Here is a 23,542-nt window from a genome sequence, read left to right as displayed (position 1 = left end):
GGCCCTACTGTTCACATCCTCCTACTATTCACATCCTCCTACTGCTCAAGTCCTCTTACCGTTCACTGAGCCACACCCCTGCCCTGGGAAAATCATCCATTTTTTTGATGAGCACATAGTATTGTATCAAAGCCTGGGTTTCCCACTGGGTACTACAAGCATGTCCAAGGCCCCTGTGGTAGAGGACATCAGTGTGAGTCTCCTTTACAGCTGTATATGTTTTTTTTTTTTTTTTTGGTTCCTCGTGTGGATTGAACTCTGGTCCTGGCTGCTGTGCCTCAGCTCGTCAGGTGAGGGAGAGCACTCTACCACCTGAGTCACAGTGTCACTTCTGCTTTTCTCGTGGCTTATTGGAGATGAGTCTCATGGACTTTCCTGCCCTGGCTGGCTTTGAACCGTGATCCTCATATCTCAGCCTTCTGAGTAGTTAGGATGACAGGAGTGAGACACCGGCACACGGCTATGCTTGTGTCTTTTAAAGTCTGGATTCCACCTGGGAAAAACATATTTACGTTTCTTGTCTGGGTTGTTTTCCTTCCAAAGATGTATGATGAATTCCAGTTCCATCGATTTTCCTGCAGGTGCCAGGCTTTGTTCTTCATGAAAAGTTGTTTTTTAGGAGAACAGACAAATATACAAGATAGAAAGGAGTAGACGGCAATAGATACTATCTTAAAAATTTGGAGCTATTTGGTGGTGGGGAATTGATATACAACATAAAGCTGACAGTATTTTCTGGATCTGTATACACCTGCCCGAACTGTAAAGCAGTGACCCAGCTCTATCCTGTGCCTGTCAGCCAGGAGGGAGAGCTGGCCCAGCCAAGTTATAAACCAACACTGCATAGAGATGACACTTCACCAGCCAAGACTGAAAACTGAAAGTTCCAGGTAGAAAACTGTCCCAAGCAAATGGGAACTGACCTGAAAGGGAGCCCCAGTTGCTTTTTCCCATGAGAGCAGGGGAGACATCAAACTCAAGATAGGTTGATGAGATAAAGACTGCCACCCTCTGCTGACACACAGCGAGCCAGCACACACATGATGACTGCTGTCCCGGTTTCATGAACTAGTACTACTGGATGCCATGGACCTGTAAGTCCAGACCAAGTTAGAATGTTGACTTAAGACCCCCTCTCATCAAGTGATAGGCTGTTGAGCCCAAAGTCAGCCATACGACTTAAGGATCAAATGAAGGAACAAGTTTACAAATTCAAGAATCAAAACCATACCACAACTTTCCAGAACCTATGGGATGAAGCAAAAGCTTATCAGGGAATTTACAGCTGTGCGGGCCTGGCATGAAAACAGTCAGGTGTCTCAAATGCAATCAACAATGAAGCACAGTCTAAAAGCAAACCCAGAACAGTGGGTAGAAAGATAATCATAAGGATTGGGAAGGTGGCTCAGTGGTAGAGCACATGCTTTGTATGCTTGAGGTCCTGGCTTCAATTCCTCAGCACCACATAAGCAGGGAAAAAAAAGCTGGAAGTGGTGCTGTGGCTCAAGTGGTAGAGTGCTAACCTTGAGCTGAAGAGATGAGGACTGTGCCCAGGCCCAGAGTTCAGGCCCCACGACTGGATCCCTCCTCAGAAAGAAAGATAATCATAAAAATCAGATAGAGCCGCCAGGCACTGATGGCTGCTCACTACTAATCAGATATACTCCAGAAGCTCAGATCTTAGTATTGTGGTTGAAAGGCAGCAGAAATGTCCATGAGGCTTATTATCAATAAACTATCCCCAGAATGTACAAAGCAGAGCTGTGGCTCAAGTGGTAGCGCACTAGCCTGGAGCTGAAGAAGCTTAGCAACAGTGCCCAGGCCCTGATTTCAAGCCCTAGGACAGGCACACACACACACACACACACACACACACACACACACACATACACACACACACACATCAGGGTAAAAATGAAAAAAAATGGAGATTAAAAGAACAATGTAAAAAAATCTGTGAAAGAAACTGAGCGCTGGTGTTTCATGCCTGTAATCCTAGCTACTCTGGAGGCTGAGATCTGAGGATCATGGTTCAAAGCCAGCCGAGGCAGGAAAGTCCATGAGACTCATCTCCAATAAACCACCAGAAAACTGGAAGTGGTGACTGTGGCTCAAGTGATAGAGCATTCGCCTTGGGCTAAAGAGGTAAGGGACAGTGCTCAGGCCCAGAGTTCAAGCCTCGGGACTGACAAAAAATATCAGGAAAAGTAACTTTCCTTGGGAAGATAGCTAAGACTGACAAGCCTTCATCCAAGAACAGTGAAGACATCAGCTAAGAAAACTAGAAAGTCGTAACAGTTTAAATTCAAGTTGTCACTGGGAAGTATATTAGAAACTTCATCCAACACATTAGAAAATATAGAAGACCATTTTGCACTCCACATCATTGAAGAAATTTCTCCAGCCCCAAGCCACCATGGTTTGGGGAACACCCCTACACAGAAGACTTAGGAAGTTGGCCACAATTAAGTGCCTAAGAATCAAGTCTGTGGCTCTCATCCTGTTCCCCATGCAGGAAAGGAATAGACAATGGGAGAGAAGATACAAATTACCCACAAACCCAAACACAGTCTGGGCTAAGAGGATCACCCCCATAGACATATGGTCATCTTCCATCCTGTCTGTTCCTTGAGTCTCATCCAGAGGCTCTGGCTTGGGAAACTGAGGCCTGCATGGTTCCAAGGGAACTCAACATTCTCCATCCAGCATTCAGACCACTGGAAATACTTTCCTACTGTCTCTCATGTATTAGGAAAAATACAATTCTATTTATCCATCGGGAAGAGGAAGATGGCATGTTCAGGGAGATGGGTGAACCTGGAGAAATGGCAGTAAGGGAAGGTGAGTCAGGTTCTTAGATGAAGGCGGCTACATTTCTCCTCTGTAGAATCAGATCTAAACAAGTGACACCCTTGTGGCTCAAGACTGTAATCCTAGTTACTCAGGGGCTGAGACTTTGGATTCCCAATTCAAAGCCAGCCCAGAGAAGGAAAGTCTGTGAGACTCTTCTCTCCAGTTAAGCCCCACCAAACCGGAAGTAGACCTGTGGCTAAAAGTGGTAGAGGCCTAGCCTTGAGCAAAAAGGGCTGAAGGAACATGGGCAAGCCCCAAGTTCAAGCTCTCTGACTGACTAAAAAAAAAAAAATTAGAAACATGCGTGACACATTCCCCGAGTGACATGCACTTATACATCAATAGGCTGGCTGCAGGAGTGGGTCCCAGGTTTCACACTTTCCTCAACACAGAGCCTACATTTCATAGGAGAAAGACCAGGAAGATGAACCAGGTCTGTGGTGGGGATGGTGCGGGTGAAAGAGGAGGTGGATGACAGAGACCAAGAGGGGCAATTTTAGGTTCAAATGCCATTATAGAGTAGCTGATGTGAACACATGGTCCCCAGCCCTGGACAATCAGGATTCCTCCTCACTTGTCATAAACCAGGACAGACTCTGTGAGGGAGAGGAAGTTAGGAACCAACAAGGCTTGGGGCTGGGGAACCTAGAACCTCAGTTCTTTTCACTGTCCTAGCCCATTCCTATCCTTCCCTGTTTCTTTGTCATGCAACCGGGTGCAAACTGGAATCCCTGCTCCTAAGGTGATCGATGCCTTACCCAGAGTGTGGAACCTGGGGTCTCTCCTGCAGGCTGCGCCTCTCCAGTGGCAGTGAACACAAGTGCTCACCTCGTCTCTCAGGATGTGCATGGCAGGGAGGGTCGTTTCTGAGATGCACATGGGCACTTCAGAGCTGCAGAGGCCTCCTTAGATAAGGGTCCAGGCCAGCGGCAGCTGTGGTCATCTCCCCCGGGAGTGGTGATTTTCCCTTCACCTTGTGTGGCAAGCCAAGTTCTCAATAAACTTTTTCTTTTTCACCATGTGACAATTATCAAGACACTTTTCACTTTCTCGTGGGTGCTTCTGCATGGGGGAAGGGAGTGGTGCAGTCACTTATCTCTCCTGGATCCTAGTAGGCCCGCAGGAGACACTGAGGCCCAACAGGAAATGACTGCCTCTAAACAACCTTAGCGGTGTGTAAGCCAGGTGTCCCCAAAGTTTCTTACCCAAAGTGTCCCTTCTGTATTTTTTTTCCACTTCTGACACTTGAACTCAGGGCATGGGTACTGTTCCTGAGCTGCTTTTGGTCAAGGTAGCACTCTACCATTGGCGTGACAGCATCATTTCTGGCTTTTTCTATGTATGTGCTGCTGAGAAATTGAACCCAGGGCTTTATGCATGCTAGGCAAGCACTCTACCACTGAGCCACCTTCCCAGCTCTCCTCAGCTCAGTCTTCTTTAGTTTTATCATCATATATGCTGTTAGAAAAGAAAAATGGAATCCTGTACTGATGCAATCTCAGGAGCCTGATATCAGAGAATCAAGGTTCAAAGCCAGCTTGGTGAAGAAAGCCCATGAGATTCTTATCTCCAATTCATATCTCCACTCTCTGGTGATAGAGTGCCAGCCTGGAACAAAAAATCTCAGCAACAGCATCCAGATCCAGAGTTCAAACTCCTGGACTGGCACAAAATTATGGAAGTAGAATGAGACATTTCTATGCAGGAATATCTTTGGCAATAATGGCCATTTTTTCTAAAAATATTTTCATTCCAAGAGACTCCATTTGGAGATTAGAGGTAAGTATTTCATGCATATGCCTGAAAGCAGGGTGAGGAGCGATCTCTTTTCATGCCTGGTCCTTAATGAGGAGTTAACCTCAATCTCTAAGTCCCTACTCATTTTTATCATTATCAGTGGTGATTTTGAAGCAGGAATTTGTCACAATGCTCAGGAGAGGATCAGTAGTGACTCCTCAACCTGGGTTTCTGGTCTACCTCATTGAATGTGTCTCCATTCCTCACCTGGACCCTTCTGGTCTTGTTGACAATTCCTTGCCCTGTTCTTGTCTGTTTCAAGAACATGCATTTGTCTTTCTGTGTCTGACTTCTTGCATTTTCCACAGGGATCTGTACTTCCACACATGTGGCAGCAGATGACAGGATTTCCTTCTTGTTCCTGGCTTAGTCATATTTTGTGATGGAAATAGGCTACATCTTCTTTATTCATTCATCCACCTTCGGGCCTGTGATCCACTGCTCTCAACCTGGCCGACTTTGCTCCACATGACCATGTCCAGTGTCACTTGTTGGGAGCCGACAGCAAAGTTTAAAGGTCATCTTGACACTGATGCTCACTTGAAGGCACGTACAAAACACCACGTGCTAGGGATTGCTTTGCTATGTCTGCAGAGTTTGTTTTACTTTCTACCAGTTGACCTTGTCTTGTATTTACTACACTCTGTTTTTACTGAAAATTTTCTTGTTTTTCTGGACTATTGTAACCTTGTGTTACCTCTTTGCTGCTTCTAATAGGATATATTAGGTAAAGTTAAAAATAAATGTTGCTGCAGTCTTGAGCTGCAGACCTCCAGATCCCATCCTTTGTCTTGTGTCTCTTTTTTCCTGCTTCCTTGCCCCCTAATTCAGGAGTCCCTTTCGTTGCCGGCAGGCTCTGGCACGTGGCGCCTTAATACAGACCTGAAAACCTGGGATCAAGGCAGAGGACCCCGCTAAGTTAAGAGGCCATCCAGAAACTTAAAATATAGAGCGGGAGAGAGTATAGTCAGGAGTAAGAAATTATGGGGCAAGGTAACAGCCGCATGCTGTATGTGCAGGTTCACAATGGTATGCTTCACGTTCGAGGAGTGAAAGTTAGACAGAGTCAGTTAGTATGTTTCTTTCACTTTGTTGAGGAAGTATGCCTCTGGTTCCTGGGGGAAGGAACCATTAGTTTGCAAAAAAAAAAAAAATGGAAGGGGCTGGGAAGGTGGCTCAGTGGCAGAGCACTTGCCTTGCATGTATGAGGACCTGAGTTCGATTCCTCAGCACCACGTAAGAAAAAAGAAAAAAGCCAGAAGTGGCGCTGTGTCTCAAGTGTAAAGCGCTAACCTTGAGCTGAAGAGCTGAAGGACAGCGCCCAGGCCCAGAGGTCAGGCCCCACAATTGGACTCCCCCAAAAAACAAAAAAATAGAAAAAAGGATTCAAGGACACTATGATGCAAATGGCCTGTAAGTTAAAACATTGCTGCTTTGTAATTGTCTGGTATCTGTGTAGCCTGCAGGTTCTGTATTGGGGTTGGCAAGAGGTCTTGGCGGACGTGCTATAAGACAACCATCTGGGCTGGTGGGACACATCTCCCGGATCCCCATCAGGGTAAACTATCCACTAGTGGGGACATTTGGGCCTGTCTGTAGTCCGGCACTTTCTGTCTGACAGTCTGCAATGCACATGCTGTAAATGTGTTTTGTCTCAATGATTGTGTGTATGGATTCTGGAATTCTTGGAATGTTTGTTCTCTCAGATTCATCCTGATGTGAGAGCCCAGAGGAGACTGGCCAACATCCCCTCAATATATGTTGCGCTCTAGTTCCTTTTTTACTTACACTTTAAGCTGACCCCCGCCCCCTTTCTACCTTTCATTGACACTTCCTCCACCCTGTCTGGATCCAGAAGTAGGGGAGTGGTGGGAGGTGAAAAACCTGGAGATTCTAACAATAACTTAAAAGGGCCGGCAGGAAGAACTTGCAGCTGGATGAAAATGCCACTGACCCCCTGCAAGTGACACCAGCAAGATCTTAGCCTCGGGCCTTGGCCCAGGAGGTCTGAGTATGGGTTAGAACCTGTCAGTCTGAGGGGACGGCTGCTAGGGACATCTTTCCCTTGCCCCAAGATGACTGGGGAATTCTCCACCTTTGAAGGCCCCTGGGTCAACGTTTGCAGAAATCTAAAAGAAAATTCCTCCGGAGGTTTTAGAGGGGGTTCGAATCCCCTGGTAAGTGGATTTGAGTGTGGTGGTGAGATGTTGCTCCATTCACTGAGACCTGATTTTGTCCCTTTGTGGCCACTTGTCTTTCTTGTTTACTTCAGTGTGTTTTCTGTTCTGTTTTCTGAGGTAGGGCTAAACTTGGGGCCCATTAGCGCCCCACTAAGCCTTTGGTTGTTGTCTTGTCTAGTTCTGCTTTAGAATTGGTACCAGTTTTAAATGTACATACAACTGATTTTGATTTTTGCTTGCTTCAAGATCTGTTTGTGTTTTGTATGTTTGCGAACAAGTTCAAGATAAAAATTATCAGTGTGCTTTAACAATTGGTTAAGTTTAAGTTTAAAATTTAAAACGTTATGAGGTTTGGACATTACCAAAAATTTTAAAGACTTTTCACATTGGTTTAAATGACTTTGTAAGGATTCTTTACCATAAAAAATTAAAAAATCTGGTATTTTTAAATGCATGTCTGTTTACACTGTAATCAAGTTATCTGGCTTAACAAAATTCACTGGCTGTTTGGAATTTAGTTCTCTTGGCTAAAATGTGGGGATAAATATTAAAAGTTTAAATATAAAAGTTTGTTGAACACTGTCAAAGACATTACCTGTTCTGTCTGTCTAAAACTGTGTATTTTCATTCAAAAACCAAGAGATAAGAAAAGGAAAAATCTTAAAAGCCAACAAAAGACATATTTTTAGGGACAAGGGGTAAACAGGCAAAAGTGCAGTTCAGCTGGTCATACATGGTGGGACGGGCCATGGGAGGAGTTCACACATGGTAAAAGAGGACAAGCTGGCACAAGCCCAGTTCATTTTACCCTAAAGAGTTGTGTTCCCATTCCATAGGAGGGGCCATGTGGCCCAGTTTTGTTCTGTCCTTTTTCTCGACAGATAAACACTAGAAACATGATGGTAAAAATTAGTGATGTGATGATCAGATTAGTATTGGTAAAACTGCCCCTTGGTCTTCAAAAGAGGGTTAAAAAACGTATTTGTATAATTTGACTTGCTTTCAATGATGTTCTACAATTAGGATATGTTTTTAAAAGTATAAATCTGTTAAGTTTAATACTTGGTACAGTGATGATTGTAATTTTTGCATTAAGGAAAAATTGTCATTTGAGTTTAAATGTTTTAATGTGCATCTGTTTTAAAACAAACATCCAAGAGTCAATGAGTGACACTTGGCCTTGAAATTTAAGTTTTTTTTTAAATGTAACTAACAACTAAAATATAAAAGAATAAAAGAGATTAATAGGAGGCTTAAAAATAGGAAAGTATTTCTGGATATAAAGTTTAAAAGTAAAATTGTTCTTAACATTTGCCTCAAAGTAAAAAAATTAGGATTACTAAAATAATTGCTTAATGGCTATTCCAGTTCGCTCTTATAGGTTTTTTAAGTTTTCAGCAAGCCAAGAACAAAGCACAGAGGATTCTTATAAGTTTGTCAGATGTAACTTTTGCTCTGAACAAGTTTCAGGTAAGAGCATGCTTAAAAGCTACTTCTATGTTGACCACCTTGTTGCTTTTAATTGGAGTAAAGTGGCCTTTTATAAGACTCATTGATCTGCAAACTGGTTCAAAGCCAGCCCAGGCAGAAAAAGGTCCCTGAGAGACTGTCACCTCTACTCAGCCAGCAGAGTGCTGAAAGAGCAAGCAGAGTTGCTTTGGGCCTCATATTGGCAGAGTGCTACCCTTCAGTTGTAGAGCTGAGGGACAGCACTCAGGCCCGAGTTCCTGTCCAGCAACCAGCTAAGGAAAATACAGATAAGACATTTATCCCAGTGTAGAGAAGACATTTCTGGGACAAGAGCAATGGAGGAGCATCCAGAGGCAGTAAGCCACTGCTTGGATGAAAAAAAGCCAAATCCTAGAGTCATTTGTGCATGGTCCTTCAAAAATTGGTCAGAGCAAGGAGGTCATGGGAAGATAGGTTGTAAGCATGTCTAAGATCCATGAGTATCTACTTTGTAGGGACAGAAACTTGTGATAGTACTAAAAAGCTAAAGTTATAAAATGTGGGGGATAGTTTAAATCCCAACCCCTGTATGTGCCAAAAGCCCTAATTGGCAATAACCTTTGAGCTAACATCAGCTACATAAAATTTATCTGCTCAAGAAAAAAGTTTGTAAACCTAAGAGTGTGTTTCTATTAACATCTGTCTAAAGGCCTGCACAGGTGACTTAGACATTGTTAGGGTCACTAAAGGTCACATTTCTAAAGATGCTTTTACAAACTAAAGCACTAAACAAGCTACACTGCTCTAGCCAAAAAAAAAAAAAAGTCTGTGCATTTGTCAAAAGCTAAAATATTGTTCTTAATGACATCTAACCCTGGTAACCTCTGTGTAAAATAGACTAAGGTTGTCGGTTCCTTGGTAGGTAGGATCAACACTCCTAAGTCAGCTAGAAGAAGTTACAGAAGATGAATCTTTGCACATCATCCCCTTTTTAGAACAAGGGACCAAAGTCATAAAAAAGTGTGACAAAATAGACAAAAAAGACGTGAAAAATAGTAGTATAGGCCTGAGCCCTCTATATCTGCCTAAAAAGTCAGCTTTATTAAAAAAAACTATCTAGTTAAAAAGGTTGTCATCTTGGTAATTTGTCCTAGGTTATCGTCTAAATAGTCTTAAAAACTAGTGGGGCCACAGCCTGCCAAGTCTATGTATTACTTGTATCCTTAACCAGTCTGTGTAGAAATTTACAGCCCAGCATGAGGTGTATGACAGTCCCTTGGAGCCACTGAGAGACCCTGCTGCTGCTGCTACAGCCTGACAGTCACCTGGAGGAAATCTACATCATTACGCCGACCACCTCCACCGTGGAAAAAGTAGACTAAACTCCTGCCTGATTCTATTTTTAGGATGGCTTCATTTTGTCCATGTTACCATACACCTACACTCTAATTTTATTAAGGCTACTCCTCTTACGGGGGAGACTAGCAAACATTGTATTGCTCATTCCCTGCACTGCTTTGCCACTATGGGACTTCCTAAACATATTAAAACTGATAATGGTCCAGGATATGTTGGACAAGCTTTTCAAACTTTTTATAAATCTTACTAGATTGTTCACTCCACAGGTATTCCCTATATTCCTCAAGGACAAGAAATTGTTAAACAAGCCTACTGGCTATTAAAACAACAAATTTTTAATGTAAAAGGGGGAATTATACCCCTTCTCTCCTGTTAATATTCTTCTCACACTTTATTTGTACTGAAATTTTTAAGCTTAGACTGTAATGGCCTTTCCGCAGCACAGCAGTTTTTGAAAAAAAAAAAGAGAGCAAAGAGCTTTTGCCCAAGTTAAGTGGAAGGATCCTTTAACAGGTGATTGGCAAGGGCCCTGATCCATTTTAACTTGGGGTCGAGGACATGTTTGTGTTATTTTGCAGGAAGAAAATAAATCCTGCTGGTTGCCTGAGCATTGCTTTAGGATTGTGAAAGCTCATCAGATGACACAAATGCTGACAAATTGGGTTTATCTGCCGGATCCCCCGATTGTGCAACCTACAACTTGGGAGGGAGTTGAAGTACTCATTCTTGTCAATAGATCAGCATACAATACAGCCCCGGATCCCTTCATCCAGCACAGCAAGATGGAAGATATCTCAGCTTTGGACATTGAATTCCTTTTTGCTTTACCACCAGCTCTAAAGGCTCCATTCCAGGCTGTATTATAATGCTATCCATGACTCATAAAATTTGGATCCCGGAGCAAAAATCAGATCTACAATATGCAGATGACATCTTTCCCAACTGAACTCCAAGTTCATGCAAATTCTTCTCCATCCTATATGATACCCCGTTGCATTAATTCTTCACAAATAGTAGTATCTACAGGAGAGCCTCATCCAATAAGATGCAGGCATGTACAGCCATTTGTTACCAATATTTCTGGAACTAACTCTCAATTAATGGACTGGTCTGGAGCTAATCTTACTAATAGGTACAATGTTGGACTGTGGTGGATGAATGGGCATCCTCAACATCATGTTTGGATGCTGGTGGCTGCACTCAACAACATAACCTGGCCCAATTCATCCCTTTTAAAAAATATTATGAGTTGTGTATCACCACCTGATGTCATTATGTATTGATCGTTTAATATCTCTGTAGGAGCTAATTATTTTAATGTCACCTGTTCAAATTGTTCTTTTACTAATTGCTTGTATAGTGGCATAACTAAGTCCATACTTATTGTTAGGCAACTATCTTTTGTTAAGCTTCCTGTAAATATTTCTAAAACTTGGTATAAAAATTCTGGCATTCAGGTGTTAAGACAATTGAAAGAACTAACGTGCCCTCGTCAATTTGTTGGGCTACTTGTAGCTGATGTTTTGGCCTTTATTTCCTTAGCTGCCTCTGTAGCGGCAGCTGCTGTGGCACTAACACAAAATGTACAAACAGCCCATTATCTTAATCAGCTTGCTCATAATACTATATAAGCCCTACCTCTGGACACTTAAGTGGCAAAAACTGCTAAAAAAAAAAACTTGTTTAAACAATTTCAACGCTATATCCCTTCCCTGACTTATGTTAAAGGATTGCTAATGTCATCCCTTGGCCTGAGAATGCTTTTACTGATGGTTTCTCTATGCCTTCCTTGTATTATACGTGCACTCCAAACTCTCTTTTGAGTTTAACCAGCCAGCTACATAAGATCAAGCTCCATATAAATGAATCCTCCCTCCTCCCCCCGAGAGGAAGTGCTGCCAGAGACGGGTAACAGGGGGGTACCAGTCTGACCAACCTAAGACAGGACCTTCAGCTCCATTCAGAAGAAGATTCCGATGATAGGTAAGGCAGACAAGGTGATCCACCCACCCTAAGACAGGTGGGTTCGCTTCTTCAAACAAAGACAGGGGAGATATTGATTCCTTTATCAAATGGAATCTATGAACTAAATTTTTAGAAATTGTTATGAGAATGACTAAAATTCTAACAACCTATTAGTTGAATTTACAGAGTGAGATAAAAATACTGAGCTTACCAATTATTATACATATAAAATTCTCTCATTCATGATTCTAATACCAGTACACTCTTCAAGGAATTTGGTAACAGTTAATTGACTAGGTACAACAAATAAACCTTGCAACCACACCCTAGAGCTGGAATAGCATAGCATGTGGCATATGTAAGATCAGTCAAACTTAACTACTTTTCATATATTTAGATATATATTCCCTGGAAGATCTGTTCTTTGCCAGAGACAATACAAATCTGGAGTGAAAACATTTGGAGATGGTAGCTACTTTTATCACATTATTATTTTTTTTAACCTATTTCTAAGTACTCCTCCCAGACTTTCTACTTCTAATCGATATAAACCAAAATTCTTTTTTGGGGGGGCGGGGTCCTGTTATGGGGCCTGAACTCTAGGCCTGGGCGCTATCCCTCAGCTGTTCATCTCAAGGCTAGCCCTCTACAACTTGAGCTGTAGTGCCACTTCTGGCTTTTTTTTTTCTTATGTGGTGCTGAGGAATCGAACCCATGGCCTCATACATGCAAGGCAAGCACTCTACCATTGAGTCACCTTCGCAGCCCATAACCAAAATTCTTATCTTTTCAGATAGCAAGTGGGTTATTTGGTACAAAAGCAAGTTGCTTCTTTGGTTTTCAACAGTTCTCAATTTGATAATTTAGTTTCAACTTAAAAATCCTCTTTATAGCCCAAATCTGTTTTCAAATGGTTAAAGAGAAACCATCAGTCTTATCTTATTATTAGAAAGTACAACTGACACACTTTAGTCAAGGTTTTGGTTAACTTCAGGGCTTACAGATCAGATTACTGTTGGGTGATTACTACTTAAAGTACTTTTACAAATGTGAAACTATCTTGACTTAGAAGAAGGTAAATGGGGAGGATGAGGCAGATGGAGGAGAGGCACACAATGGTGAACAGGTACATACATAAAGCTGTGCATTCAGTACATGATTTTGGTACATTTTAACAGCATGGTTATTTTCTTCTATATCTTACTAAGTATACGTGTAATAAAAGACTAAGCCAATATATCAAAGCAAATTCAATAAAACATTCATTTTCAAGTTTCATAAATATATGCAATTCTAATTATAAAGTCTGTACAACACATCTGCACATTTTCTTAGCCTAACATAATATACAGACTCATGAAAGTCTTCTGTTAAATAGTTAATTTTGCCTAGCTTTGAAATTAATTTCTAAACATCCAATGAAGCCACAAACAAAGGTACTGAAACATTTGGAATCTTCCCAAGTTTTAAAGTGGGGAGAAAGGGAGGGATGGGGAAAGGACAGAGAGAAGGAAAGGGAGGGAGTGAGGGAAAGAGAGAAGCAGCAATTCTGTAAATGAGAAGGGAACTCAATCCCTTACTCTCTTTTGCTTTTCATGTCAGTTGTTTGGAAAACACTAGGAACAGACATGAGGTATTCTATATATTGTCCAAGAACTTGGTTTTCTGATTTTAGCTTTAGGTTTCCCTCCTTAACTGCATCTACTCTTGCTGAGAGATCTTCAAGTGTGTGTTGGAGTTCCAGCACTTGATTAATAAGTCGGGTTTTTTCCTCCAGTTCCATCTGATTTTCAGCATCAACATCCATATCAGTGTTCATCGTCCTGCGCACTGAACTGTGCCTCAGACAGAAAATATCCTGATGAAGGGTCATCAGAGGCACTGGGAGGGGTGGGATCCCAAGATCACACCTCCAGCTGGGGACTCCAGCACTGACTGACCAGGCTACATCTTCTTTATGCATTCATACACAGTTGCCCTTTGACTCCACTGCTCTGAACCTGGCTGACTTTGCTCCACACGACCATGTCCAGTGTCACTCATTACTCTGCAGACACCATGGAGCTTCTGGGTTGTTTCTTGGCTGTGGTGAATAGTGCCGCAATGGATATGGTGTTCAAGGACCTATATATTCTTGAGAATATGCCTAAATATTTCATTTTCTATTGTCTTTTTTTTTTTCTGTCAGTTGTAGGGCTTGAACTCTGGGCCTGGGCGATGTTTTTCAGCCCTTCATCTCAAGGCTAACACTGTACCACTTGAGCCACAGCAACACTTACTTCTAGCTTTTTCTGCTTAGGTGATGCTGAGGAATTGAACCTTGGTCATCATGCATGCAAGGCAATCAGTCTACCACTGACCTACCTTCCCAGCCCCTCATTTTCTATTTTTTTCTTTTGGTCAGTTATGGGGCTTGAACTTGGCCTGGTAACTGTCCCTCAGCTCTTCAGCTCAAGGCAAGTGCTCTACCATTTGAGCCAAAGTGCCACTTCTAGCCTTTGCTGCTTATGTGGTGCTGAGGAATCGAACCCAGGGCCTCCTGCAGGCAAGGCAAACAGTCTATCACTGAGCCACCCTCTCAGTCCCAATTTTGCTTTGTAAGACAGGGTCTCAACTGTGTAGTCCAGGCTAGCCTTGAACCTAGTATCCTCTTGCCTCAGCCTCCTCAGTGCTGTCATTTCAGGTGCACATCACTAAGCTCAGTTGTATTAGTTACCTAACTGTTCATCAGTTCCATTGTGATCCTAAAGAGATGCATAATGCCTTGATGAGAGGCTCATCTGCAGGGAAGCTCTCAGTCACTCTTCGCCTTCCCGGGGTGTGGGGCCTACTCTTCACCTCAGTGCAGCTTGCTGGTCTGCCATGCCCTGGGGGACGAGGCTTTCTGTGCCCATGAATGTTAGCTGGTCTCAGTGATGTCACTGCACTCAGAAAATGTGATGTCATTGTGCTCCATGCGCTGGAGCTAGGCAGGAGAAGCACACAGGGGAGGGTTTGCAGTGCACTGCAGTAGTCGCAATCAGAGCTTTGGGGTTAGGACCCTGTCTACTCAGGCTGGCCTAGGCGGGTGTCCCTAGTTCCCAGCCTGCTTTCTGCAGCAGAGGGAGGGTCTTGCTGCCGTTTCTCCCTTCATGTGAACACACGACAAGAATTTGATGCACCTGTTCTCTGAGGCTTACATTCACAGCTTCTATGGGGATCCACTCTGCACTCCTCTCCTCACTTCAGGCCCAGTTATGGTTCTTGATTTTCTTGGGCTTATGGATGTATCCTCAGCCTCCCCCTGCCTCTGTTCCCAGGCTGTGCCCTCTGTGTACTGGGTCTTCTCCAGCTGGGGTGCTTAGGAGGACACTGTGGTTGGCTCTAGGACCCACCTTCAATTCAGAGTGAACGTAACATGGGATGTTGAAACACTCACCCACAGACACTACATTCCTATTCACCAGCACTGGCTCGGGACTGGGAACTAGCTTACAGCCCATGTGTAAAGACAAACAAAATTCCCTGATTTTTCTCCACATTTCCAGCACAGTCAACAGAAAAGCTTTGGCCCTGAAAAGTGTGATCATTTCTCCCAAGTAGCAAGCAAGTATTTCCCTTTTTTTCTTTCTTTTATTTTTTTTACCTGAGACTAGAACTTCAACTGGGTATCTAATGCTTTTGCTCATTGACTGGTGCTCTACCACCAGAGCATTTCCTTATGCAACAGCAGACACAGCCTGGCCCCTCTAATTTGGTTCAGTTCTCACCCTAACTTCCTCTGCTGTGGATGTGAAGGCCCAGGTTGCTTGCCTGCGTTTCTGACTCTGCCTCGATGTGGGGCTGATCAGCTGAAAGGAATCAGGACTGGGGACAAATCCTCACGGGTTCACCATAAAGGATGCCACTGAAAAGTGTGTATGGCAAGGCCCCGGGAGCCAAGTTTCTTGTCTATACCCTCTACACTCCACGACTCCTCACATCTTCAGCTTTCTGGAAGCTCTCCAAAACCTCTGGTTTTGTTCTTTTTTTTTATGCCGACTTCATTGGATGGGGAAGACTGTGTCAAAGTGTGATCAAGCAGAAAGGGTGTGACAGGGTCCAGACAGGGCCAGGCTGGAGGCCTAGCTGCACCTCCACCTGCCCTCCTGTTGGCACATAGGGCTAGACCCGTCCCATATCGGGTCTTAAGATGTACCATCATACACTGGTCAGGATTCTGCTGTGATGGCTCTGAGATGGAAATGCTGGGCACAGTAGTTACCGTGGCCCTCTTCTGAAACAAAGCTCAGGTTCTATGGCCTGCATTCCGGAGGGAGTTAATGAGCCAGAAACTGTGCATCCAGACCCACCTGTACAGTCTCAGGTTCCCGTTCACCCATGGTGCTGCCCACAACATGGCTGAGGTTGCTCCTCTGTTGTCATTGTTATTTTGAGAAAAGATTTTACTATGTACCTCAGGCTGGTTTTGAAGTCACGATTTTTCCATATCAGTCTGCTGAGTACTGGGATTACAGGTGTGCATCAGCAAACCTGACTTTTGTTTTTGTAGTAATACTATGCTATTGTTTGTTCTCTCATCACCACCATTAGCCACAAGTCTTGTGTTTAAATGCCTGCTTTACCAGCCATCCTCTTACCTCTGTGAGCTGGCCAGAGGTTCTGCCTTGTGCTGCGCCTCACAGGATTGACGCTGTGAGCCAGCTTCACACCTTGTACAATTGCTTTGAGGGTTCAGTGAGGTCCCAGGTGTGTGTACCTTGTCTAGGGCCTGGGCCAGAGCATGCATGTATGCATGCTATGCAGCGGCTGCTACAAAGTGGAGTATGTGGTGTAGTAGCCAGTAGTGGGCAGTGTGTGTGATCTTACCTGAACTCGGAAAGTGCATTGTTTCTATTGAACTGTGTGCTCCAGGTCAGAGGAGGGCATGGTGAGTGTGCTGACCATCTGCTCCCAGCACTGTGGAGCTCCCTTGAGCTCCCTCCTTGTTCTCTCCTCAGCTTCACCTCAACAGCATCAAGAAGCTGTCCACCATCACCTTGGCCCTTGGAGTGGAAAGGACGGGAAGTGAACTCCTCCCATTCCTTACAGGTGGGGACTCTTGGGGCCCAGTGCAGTGGGGATGCCTGGAGATGGCTTCTGCTTAATAAGAGAAGCCCATGGCAGGGGACCTGGATGATGGGGTACAGAGGCTGAGGTTCAGGTAGACAAGCTTTATGTACTGCAGGACTGTGTTGAGGGGAAGGCTGAGGAAGAGGAAGATGAAGGCAGGATGTCCTCTCGGAAGTCTGCTGGAAGGCAGCCAGAGACCCAGAGTGAGACTCCCAGCCTGAGAACTACCTTGGGCTCTGCCAGGTGGACACAGTCATGTGACTCGTACTAGAGATATGGAGAGCATTCAGTCTGTTTAACACCTAAGTGTCGGCTGGGAGGACAGTCTCATCAGACAATGTTCTGCCTGCCTGGTTGGAAAGAACTGGGGCTTGTGATGGGGGGAATGTGGGAGCTTCAAACCAAGAGCTGCCGGGTATCCAGACATGTAGGGCTCAGAGCCCCAAGAGACTTTAGGTCCCTTCTTTGGACTTGCTGCCTGGGAGCCTCTCCAGTTGCATGTGGCAGGTGCCATGTCCTTTGGGAAAAGGTGGTGCTGTCCAGACAGAAAAGCAGAAGCCTCAGCCTTACGCCAGCAGAACATGCAGGATTGGTTTTGTAAGCAATTACTGCAGCATGATCATGGGGTAGAGCAAAATGCCAGGCTGGCATCTTAAAGTATAGCAGTGTAGTGTTGCTTTTCTGGAGGTGGTGCTCTGAGCCTGGGTGCTGCACTTCCATTGGTAAGTCCTTGTTCAGAATGGAAGAATCCCAGAGATCACCTTTGCCCTGGCCTGCCCTGCCCAGCCCTGAGGCCTGAGACTCTGGCTGGGCTTGGCACTGTCTTCAGGTGGAAGCCAGGCACAGAGGACGGTGGTCGGGGCAGTCTGGGGGAGGGACAGCCTGCAAAGTCTCCAGGAGGCAATAGCTGAACCTAGTCTGAACAGATAGAAAAGGATTTTTCGCAGAGAACAGTGCTGAGAGTGTAAGCTGTACCTGAACAGGAAATCTGCTTGCCAGATGGGACTCAGTCTCCCCTCCCTGAGGGGTGTAGAGTGGCCCTGTCACTCAGTGCTCCCCCATCCACCCGCAGTTTGTATCTTGTTCTCTGTGCTAGCCATATGGGAAAACTGTGGGTACTGACAGCAAGCTTGAGCATCTTGGGACCGGGATCCCAGTGTGCCGTGGTCCCAGGGTGGGCTGTGATGAGAATGCCCTGGCCCTACAGACAGCATCTACGCTGAGGATGAGGTCCTTCTGGCCCTGGCTGAACAGCTGGGAACCTTTACCGCCCTGGTGGGGAGCCCAGAGTAGGTGCACTGCCTGCTGGTAAGTGATATGCGGGGTCCTCGCTCCCATCCCCGGAGCAGAGACAGGAGCCATGGTGCAGGGTTTAAAAGGGGGTTGGGTGCTGTCCAGGGGGATGGCCTCAGGGCTGGAGGGCTGAGCAGAGCATCAGTGCCACCCGCCCCTCCCTTGCCCCTACAGCCCCCACTGGAGTCGCTGGCCACAGTGGAGGAGACAGTGGTGCGGGACAAGGCAGTGAAGTCCTTGAGGGCCATCTCCTATGAGCACTCGCCCTCTGACCTTGAAGCCCATTTCGTGCCCCTGGTGAAACGGCTGGCAGGGGGCAACTGGTTCACCTCCCGCACCTCGGCCTGTGGCCTCTTCTCCGCTGCACAGCAGTTTTTGGAAAAAAAAAAAGAGAGCAAAGAGCTTTTGCCCAAGTTAAGTGGAAGGATCCTTTAACAGGTGATTGGCAAGGGCCCTGATCCATTTTAACTTGGGGTCGAGGACATGTTTGTGTTTTTTTGCAGGAAGAAAATAAATCCTGCTGGTTGCCTGAGCATTGCTTTAGGATTGTGGAGGCTCAACAGATGACACAAACACAGACAAATTGGGTTTACCTGTCGGATCCCCCGACTGTGCACCCTACAACTTGGGAGGGAGTTGAAGTACTCATTCTCATCAATAGATCAGCATACAATACAGCCCCGCATCCCTTCATCCAGCACAGCAAGATGGGAGATATCTCAGCTTTGGACATTGGAATTCCTTTTTGCTTTACCACCAGCTCTAAAGGCTCCATTCCAGACTGTATTATAATGCTATCCATGACTCATAAAATTTGGATTCCAGACAAAAATCAAATGTACAATAGACAGATGACATCTTTCCCAACTGAACTCCAAGTTCATGCAAATTCTTCTCCATCTTATATGATACCCCGTTGCATTAATTCTTCACAAATAGTAGTATCTACAGGAGAGCCTCATCCAATAAGATGCAGGCATGTACAGCCATTTGTTACCAATATTTCTGGAACTAACTCTCAATTAATGGACTGGTCTGGAGCTAATCTTACTAATAGGTACAATGTTGGACTGTGGTGGATGAATGGGCATCCTCAACATCATGTTTGAATGCTGGTGGCTGCACTCAACAACATAACCTAGCCCAATTCATCCCTTTTAAAATATATTATGAGTTGTGTATCACCACCTGATGTCATTATGTATTGATCGTTTAATATCTCTGTAGGAGCTAATTATTTTAATGTCACCTGTACAAATTGTTCTTTTACTAATTGCTTGTATAGTGGCATAACTAAATCCATACTTATTGTTAGGCAACCATCTTTTGTTAAGCTTCCTGTAAATATTTCTAAAACTTGATATAAAAATTCTGGCATTCAGGTGTTAAGACAATTGAAAGAACTAACGTGCCCTCGTCGATTTGTTGGGCTACTTGTAGCTGATGTTTTGGCCTTTATTTCGTTAACTGCCTCCGCAGTGGCAGCTGCTGTGACACTGACACAAAATGTACAAACAGCCCATTATCTTAATCAGCTTGCTCATAATACTATATAAGCCCTACCTCTGGACACTTAAGTGGCAAAAACTGCTAAAAAAAAAACTTGTTTAAACAATTTCAATGCTATATCCCTTCCCTGACTTACGTTAAAGGATTGCTAATGTCATTCCTTGGCCTGGGAATGCTTTTACTGATGGTTTCTCTATGCCTTCCTTGTATTATACGTGCACTCCAAACTCTCTTTTGAGTTTAACCAGCCAGCTACATAAGATCAAGCTCCATATAAATGAATCCTCCCTCCTCCCCCCGAGAGGAAGTGCTGCCAGAGACGGGTAACAGGGGGTACCAGTCTGACCAACCTAAGACAGGACCTTCAGCTCCATTCAGAAGAAGATTCCGATGATAGGTAAGGCAGACAAGGTGATCCACCCACCCTAAGACAGGTGGGTTCGCTTCTTCAAACAAAGACAGGGGAGATATTGATTCCTTTATCAAATGAAACCTATGAACTAAATTTTTAGAAATTGTTATGAGAATGACTAAAATTCTAACAACCTATTAGTTGAATTTACAGAGTGAGATAAAAATACTGAGCTTACCAATTATTATACATATAAAATTCTCTCATTCATGATTCTAATACCAGTACACTCTTCAAGGAATTTGGTAACAGTTAATTGACTAGGAACAACAAATAAACCTTGCAACCACACCCTAGAGCTGGAATAGCATAGCATGTGGCATATGTAAGATCAGTCAAACTTAACTACTTTTCATATATTTAGATATATATTCCCTGGAAGATCTGTTCTGTGCCAGAGACAATACAAATCTGGAGTGAAAACATTTGGAATTGGTAGCTACTTTTATCACATTATTTTTTTTACCTATTTCTAAGTACTCCTCCCAGACTTTCTACTTCTAATAGATATATAACCAAAAATTTTTTGGGGGGGAGCGGGGTCTGGTCATGGAGCCTGAACTCTAGGCCTGGGCCTGTCCCTCAGCTCTTCAGCTCAAGGCTAGCCCTCTACAACTTGAGCCATAGCGCCACTTCCGGTATTTTTTTTCTTATGTGGTGCTGAGGAATCGAACCAGGGCCTCATACATGCAAGGCAAGCACTCTACCACTGAGCTACCTTCGCAGCCCATAACCAAAATTCTTATCTTTTCAGATAGCAAGTGGGTGATTTGGTACAAAAGCAAGTTGCTTCTTTGTTTTAAACAGATTTCAATTTGATAATTTAGTATCAACTTAAAAATCCTCTTTTTAGCCCTAATCTGATTTCAAATGGTTAAAGAGAAACCATCAGTCTTATCTTATTATTAGAAAGTACAACTGACAAACTTTAGGCAAGGTTTTGGTTAACTTCAGGACTTACAGATTAGGTTACTGTCAGGTGATTACTACTCAAAGTACTTTTACAAATGTGAAACTATCTTGACTTAGAAGAAGGTAAATGGGGAGGATGAGGCAGATGGAGGAGAGGCACACAATGGTGAACAGGTACATACATAAAGCTGTGCATTCAGTACATGATTTTGGTCACATTTTCACAACATGGTTGTTGTCTTGTATATCTTACTAAGTAAGTGTGTTGTAAAAGATCAAGCCTATATATCAAAGCAAATTCAATAAAACATTCATGTTCAAATTTCATAAATATATGCAATTCTAATTATATAGTCCCTACAATATATCTGCACATTTTTTTAGACTAACATAATATACAGACTCATGGAAGTCTCTTGTTAAGTAGTTAATTTTGCCTAGATTTGAAATTATTTTAATAAACATTCAATGAATCCACAAACAAAGGTACTGTAACATTTGGAATGTACCAAACTTTTAAAGAGGGGAGAGAGGGAGGGAAGGGGAAGGGACAGAGAGAAAGAAAGGGAGAGAGAGGGAGAGGGAGAGAGAAGCAGCTATTCCGTAAATGAGAAGGGAACTCAATCCCTTACTTTCTTTTGCTTTTTATGTCAGTTGTTTGGAAAACAGTAGAAGCAGACATAAGATTTTCTATATATTGTCCAAAAATTTGGTTTTCTGATTTTAGTTTCAGGTTTTCTTCCTTAACTGCATCTACTCTTACTGAGAGATCTTCAAGTGTGTGTTGGAGTTCCAGCACTTGATTAATAAGTTGTATTTTTTCCTCCAGTTCCATCTGATTTTCAGCATCAACATCCATGTCAGCGTTCATCATTCTGGGCACTGAACTGTGCCTTGGACAGAAAAATCCTGATGAAGGGTCGTCAGAGGCACCGGATTGGCGGGATCCCAAGATCGCGCCTCCGGCCGGAGACACCAGCACTGACTGACCAGGCTACATCTTCTTTATGCATTCATCCACAGTTGGGCCTTTGACTCCACTGCTCTGAACCTGGCTGACTTTGCTCCACACGACCATGTCCAGTGTCACTCATTTCTCTGCAAACACCATGGAGCTCCTGGGTTGTTTCTTGGCTGTGGTAAAAAGTGCTGCAATGGATATGGTGTTCAAGGACCTACATATTCTTGAGAATTTGCCAAAATATTTCATTTTCTATTGTCTTTTTTTTCAGTCGGTTGTAGGGCCTGAACTCTGGGCCTGGGCGATGTTTTCAGCCCTTCAGCTCAAGGCTAACACTCTACCACTTGAGCCACAGCAACACTTCTGGCTTTTTCTGCTTAGATGATGCTGAAGAATTGAACCCTGATCCTCATGCATGCAAAGCAATCAGTCTACCACTGAGCTACCATCCCAGCCCCTTATTTTCTATTCTTTTTCTTTTGGTTGGTCATGGGGCTTGAACTCAGCCTGGGCACTGTCCCTCAGCTCTTCAGTTCAAGGCTGGTGTTCTACCATTTGATCCACATTGCCACTTCCAGCCTTTGCTGCTTATGTGGTGCTGAGAAATCCAACACACGGCCTCCTGCATGCAAGGCAAGCAGTCTATCACTGAGCCACCTTCCCAGACCCTCTTTTGCTTTTGAAGACAGGGTCTCCACTGTGTAGTCCAGTCTAGCCTTGAACCTAGTATCCTCTTGCCTCAGCCTCCTCATTGCTAGCATTTCAGGTGCACATCACTAAGCCCAGCTGCATTTTTTACCTAACTTTTCATCAGTTCCATTGTGATCCCAAAGAGATGCTTAAATGCCTTGATGAGAGGATCATCTGCAGGGAAGCTCTCGCCTTCCTGTGGCATAGGACCATTCTTCACCTCAATGCAGCTTGCTGGTCTGCCATGCCCTGGGGAAGAGGCCTTCTGTGCTACCAGGGTTAGCTGTTCTCAGTGATGTCACTGCACTGAGCACACATGACGTCATTGTGCTCCGTGCACTGGAGCAAGGCAGGAGATGCATACAGGGGAGGGTTTGCATTCTGCTGCTGTGGTCACAATCGGAGCCTTGAGGTTAGGACACTGTCCTCCCAGGCTGGCCTAGGCTGGTGTCTCTTCCTCCCAGCCTGGTTTCTGCACACACTACGAGAATTTGATGCACCTGTTCTCTGGGGCTCTTGGGACAAATAGCCTCACCCAGTGGCTTACATTTGCAGCTTCTATGGGAATCGGCTCTGCACTCCTCTCCTCACTTCAGGCCCAGTTATGGTTCTTGACTTTCTTGGGCTTATGGATATATCCTCAGCCAACCCCTGCCTCTCTTCCTAGACTGTGCCCTCTGTTTACTGAGTCTTCTACAGCTGGGGTGCTTAGGAGGACACTGTGGTTGGCTCTAGGACCCACCCTTAATTCAGAGTGAACTCATCATGGGATGTTGAAACACTCACCCACAGACACTACTTTCCTGTTCACCAGCACTGGCTTGGGACTGGGAAATAGCTTACAGGCCATGTGTAAAGAAAAACAAATTCCTTGACTTTTCTCCACATTTTCACCACAATCAACAGAAAAACTGTGGTCCTGAAAATTAGAGCATTTCTCCCCAGTAGCAATCAAGCATTTCCTTTTTTTTTAAAGCTGAGACTAGGACTTGAAGTAAGTATCTGACTCTTTTGCTCATTGGCAGGTGCTCTACCACCTGAGTCATACCTCCTACCCCTAGCATTTCCTCA

At 44.2% G+C, this 23,542-nt stretch overlaps 2 protein-coding genes across 2 annotated transcripts; both read right to left on the bottom strand.

Moving 5' to 3' along the window:
• Window positions 1–13,179: 13,179 nt before the first annotated feature.
• On the bottom strand, window positions 13,180–13,422 carry LOC122110716 (short coiled-coil protein B-like). The gene has a single exon (XM_042683351.1). The coding sequence runs from the start codon at window positions 13,420–13,422 to the stop codon at window positions 13,180–13,182; it is 243 nt and encodes an 80-aa protein (XP_042539285.1).
• A 7,958-nt stretch (window positions 13,423–21,380) lies between these two features.
• LOC122110713 (short coiled-coil protein B-like) lies at window positions 21,381–21,694 on the bottom strand. The gene is made up of 2 exons (XM_042683350.1): window positions 21,674–21,694; window positions 21,381–21,592 (listed from the first exon to the last, which is right to left on the bottom strand). The coding sequence occupies exons 1-2, from the start codon at window positions 21,692–21,694 to the stop codon at window positions 21,449–21,451; spliced, it is 165 nt and encodes a 54-aa protein (XP_042539284.1). The 3' UTR covers window positions 21,381–21,448.
• Between the last annotated feature and the right edge of the window lie 1,848 nt (window positions 21,695–23,542).

The sequence above is a fragment of the Dipodomys spectabilis genome, unplaced genomic scaffold (genome assembly GCF_019054845.1).
Source record: "Dipodomys spectabilis isolate Male_0828 unplaced genomic scaffold, ASM1905484v1 ptg000080l, whole genome shotgun sequence".
Classification (NCBI taxonomy): domain Eukaryota; kingdom Metazoa; phylum Chordata; class Mammalia; order Rodentia; family Heteromyidae; genus Dipodomys; species Dipodomys spectabilis.
This window is presented reverse-complemented; position numbering and strand designations above follow the sequence as displayed.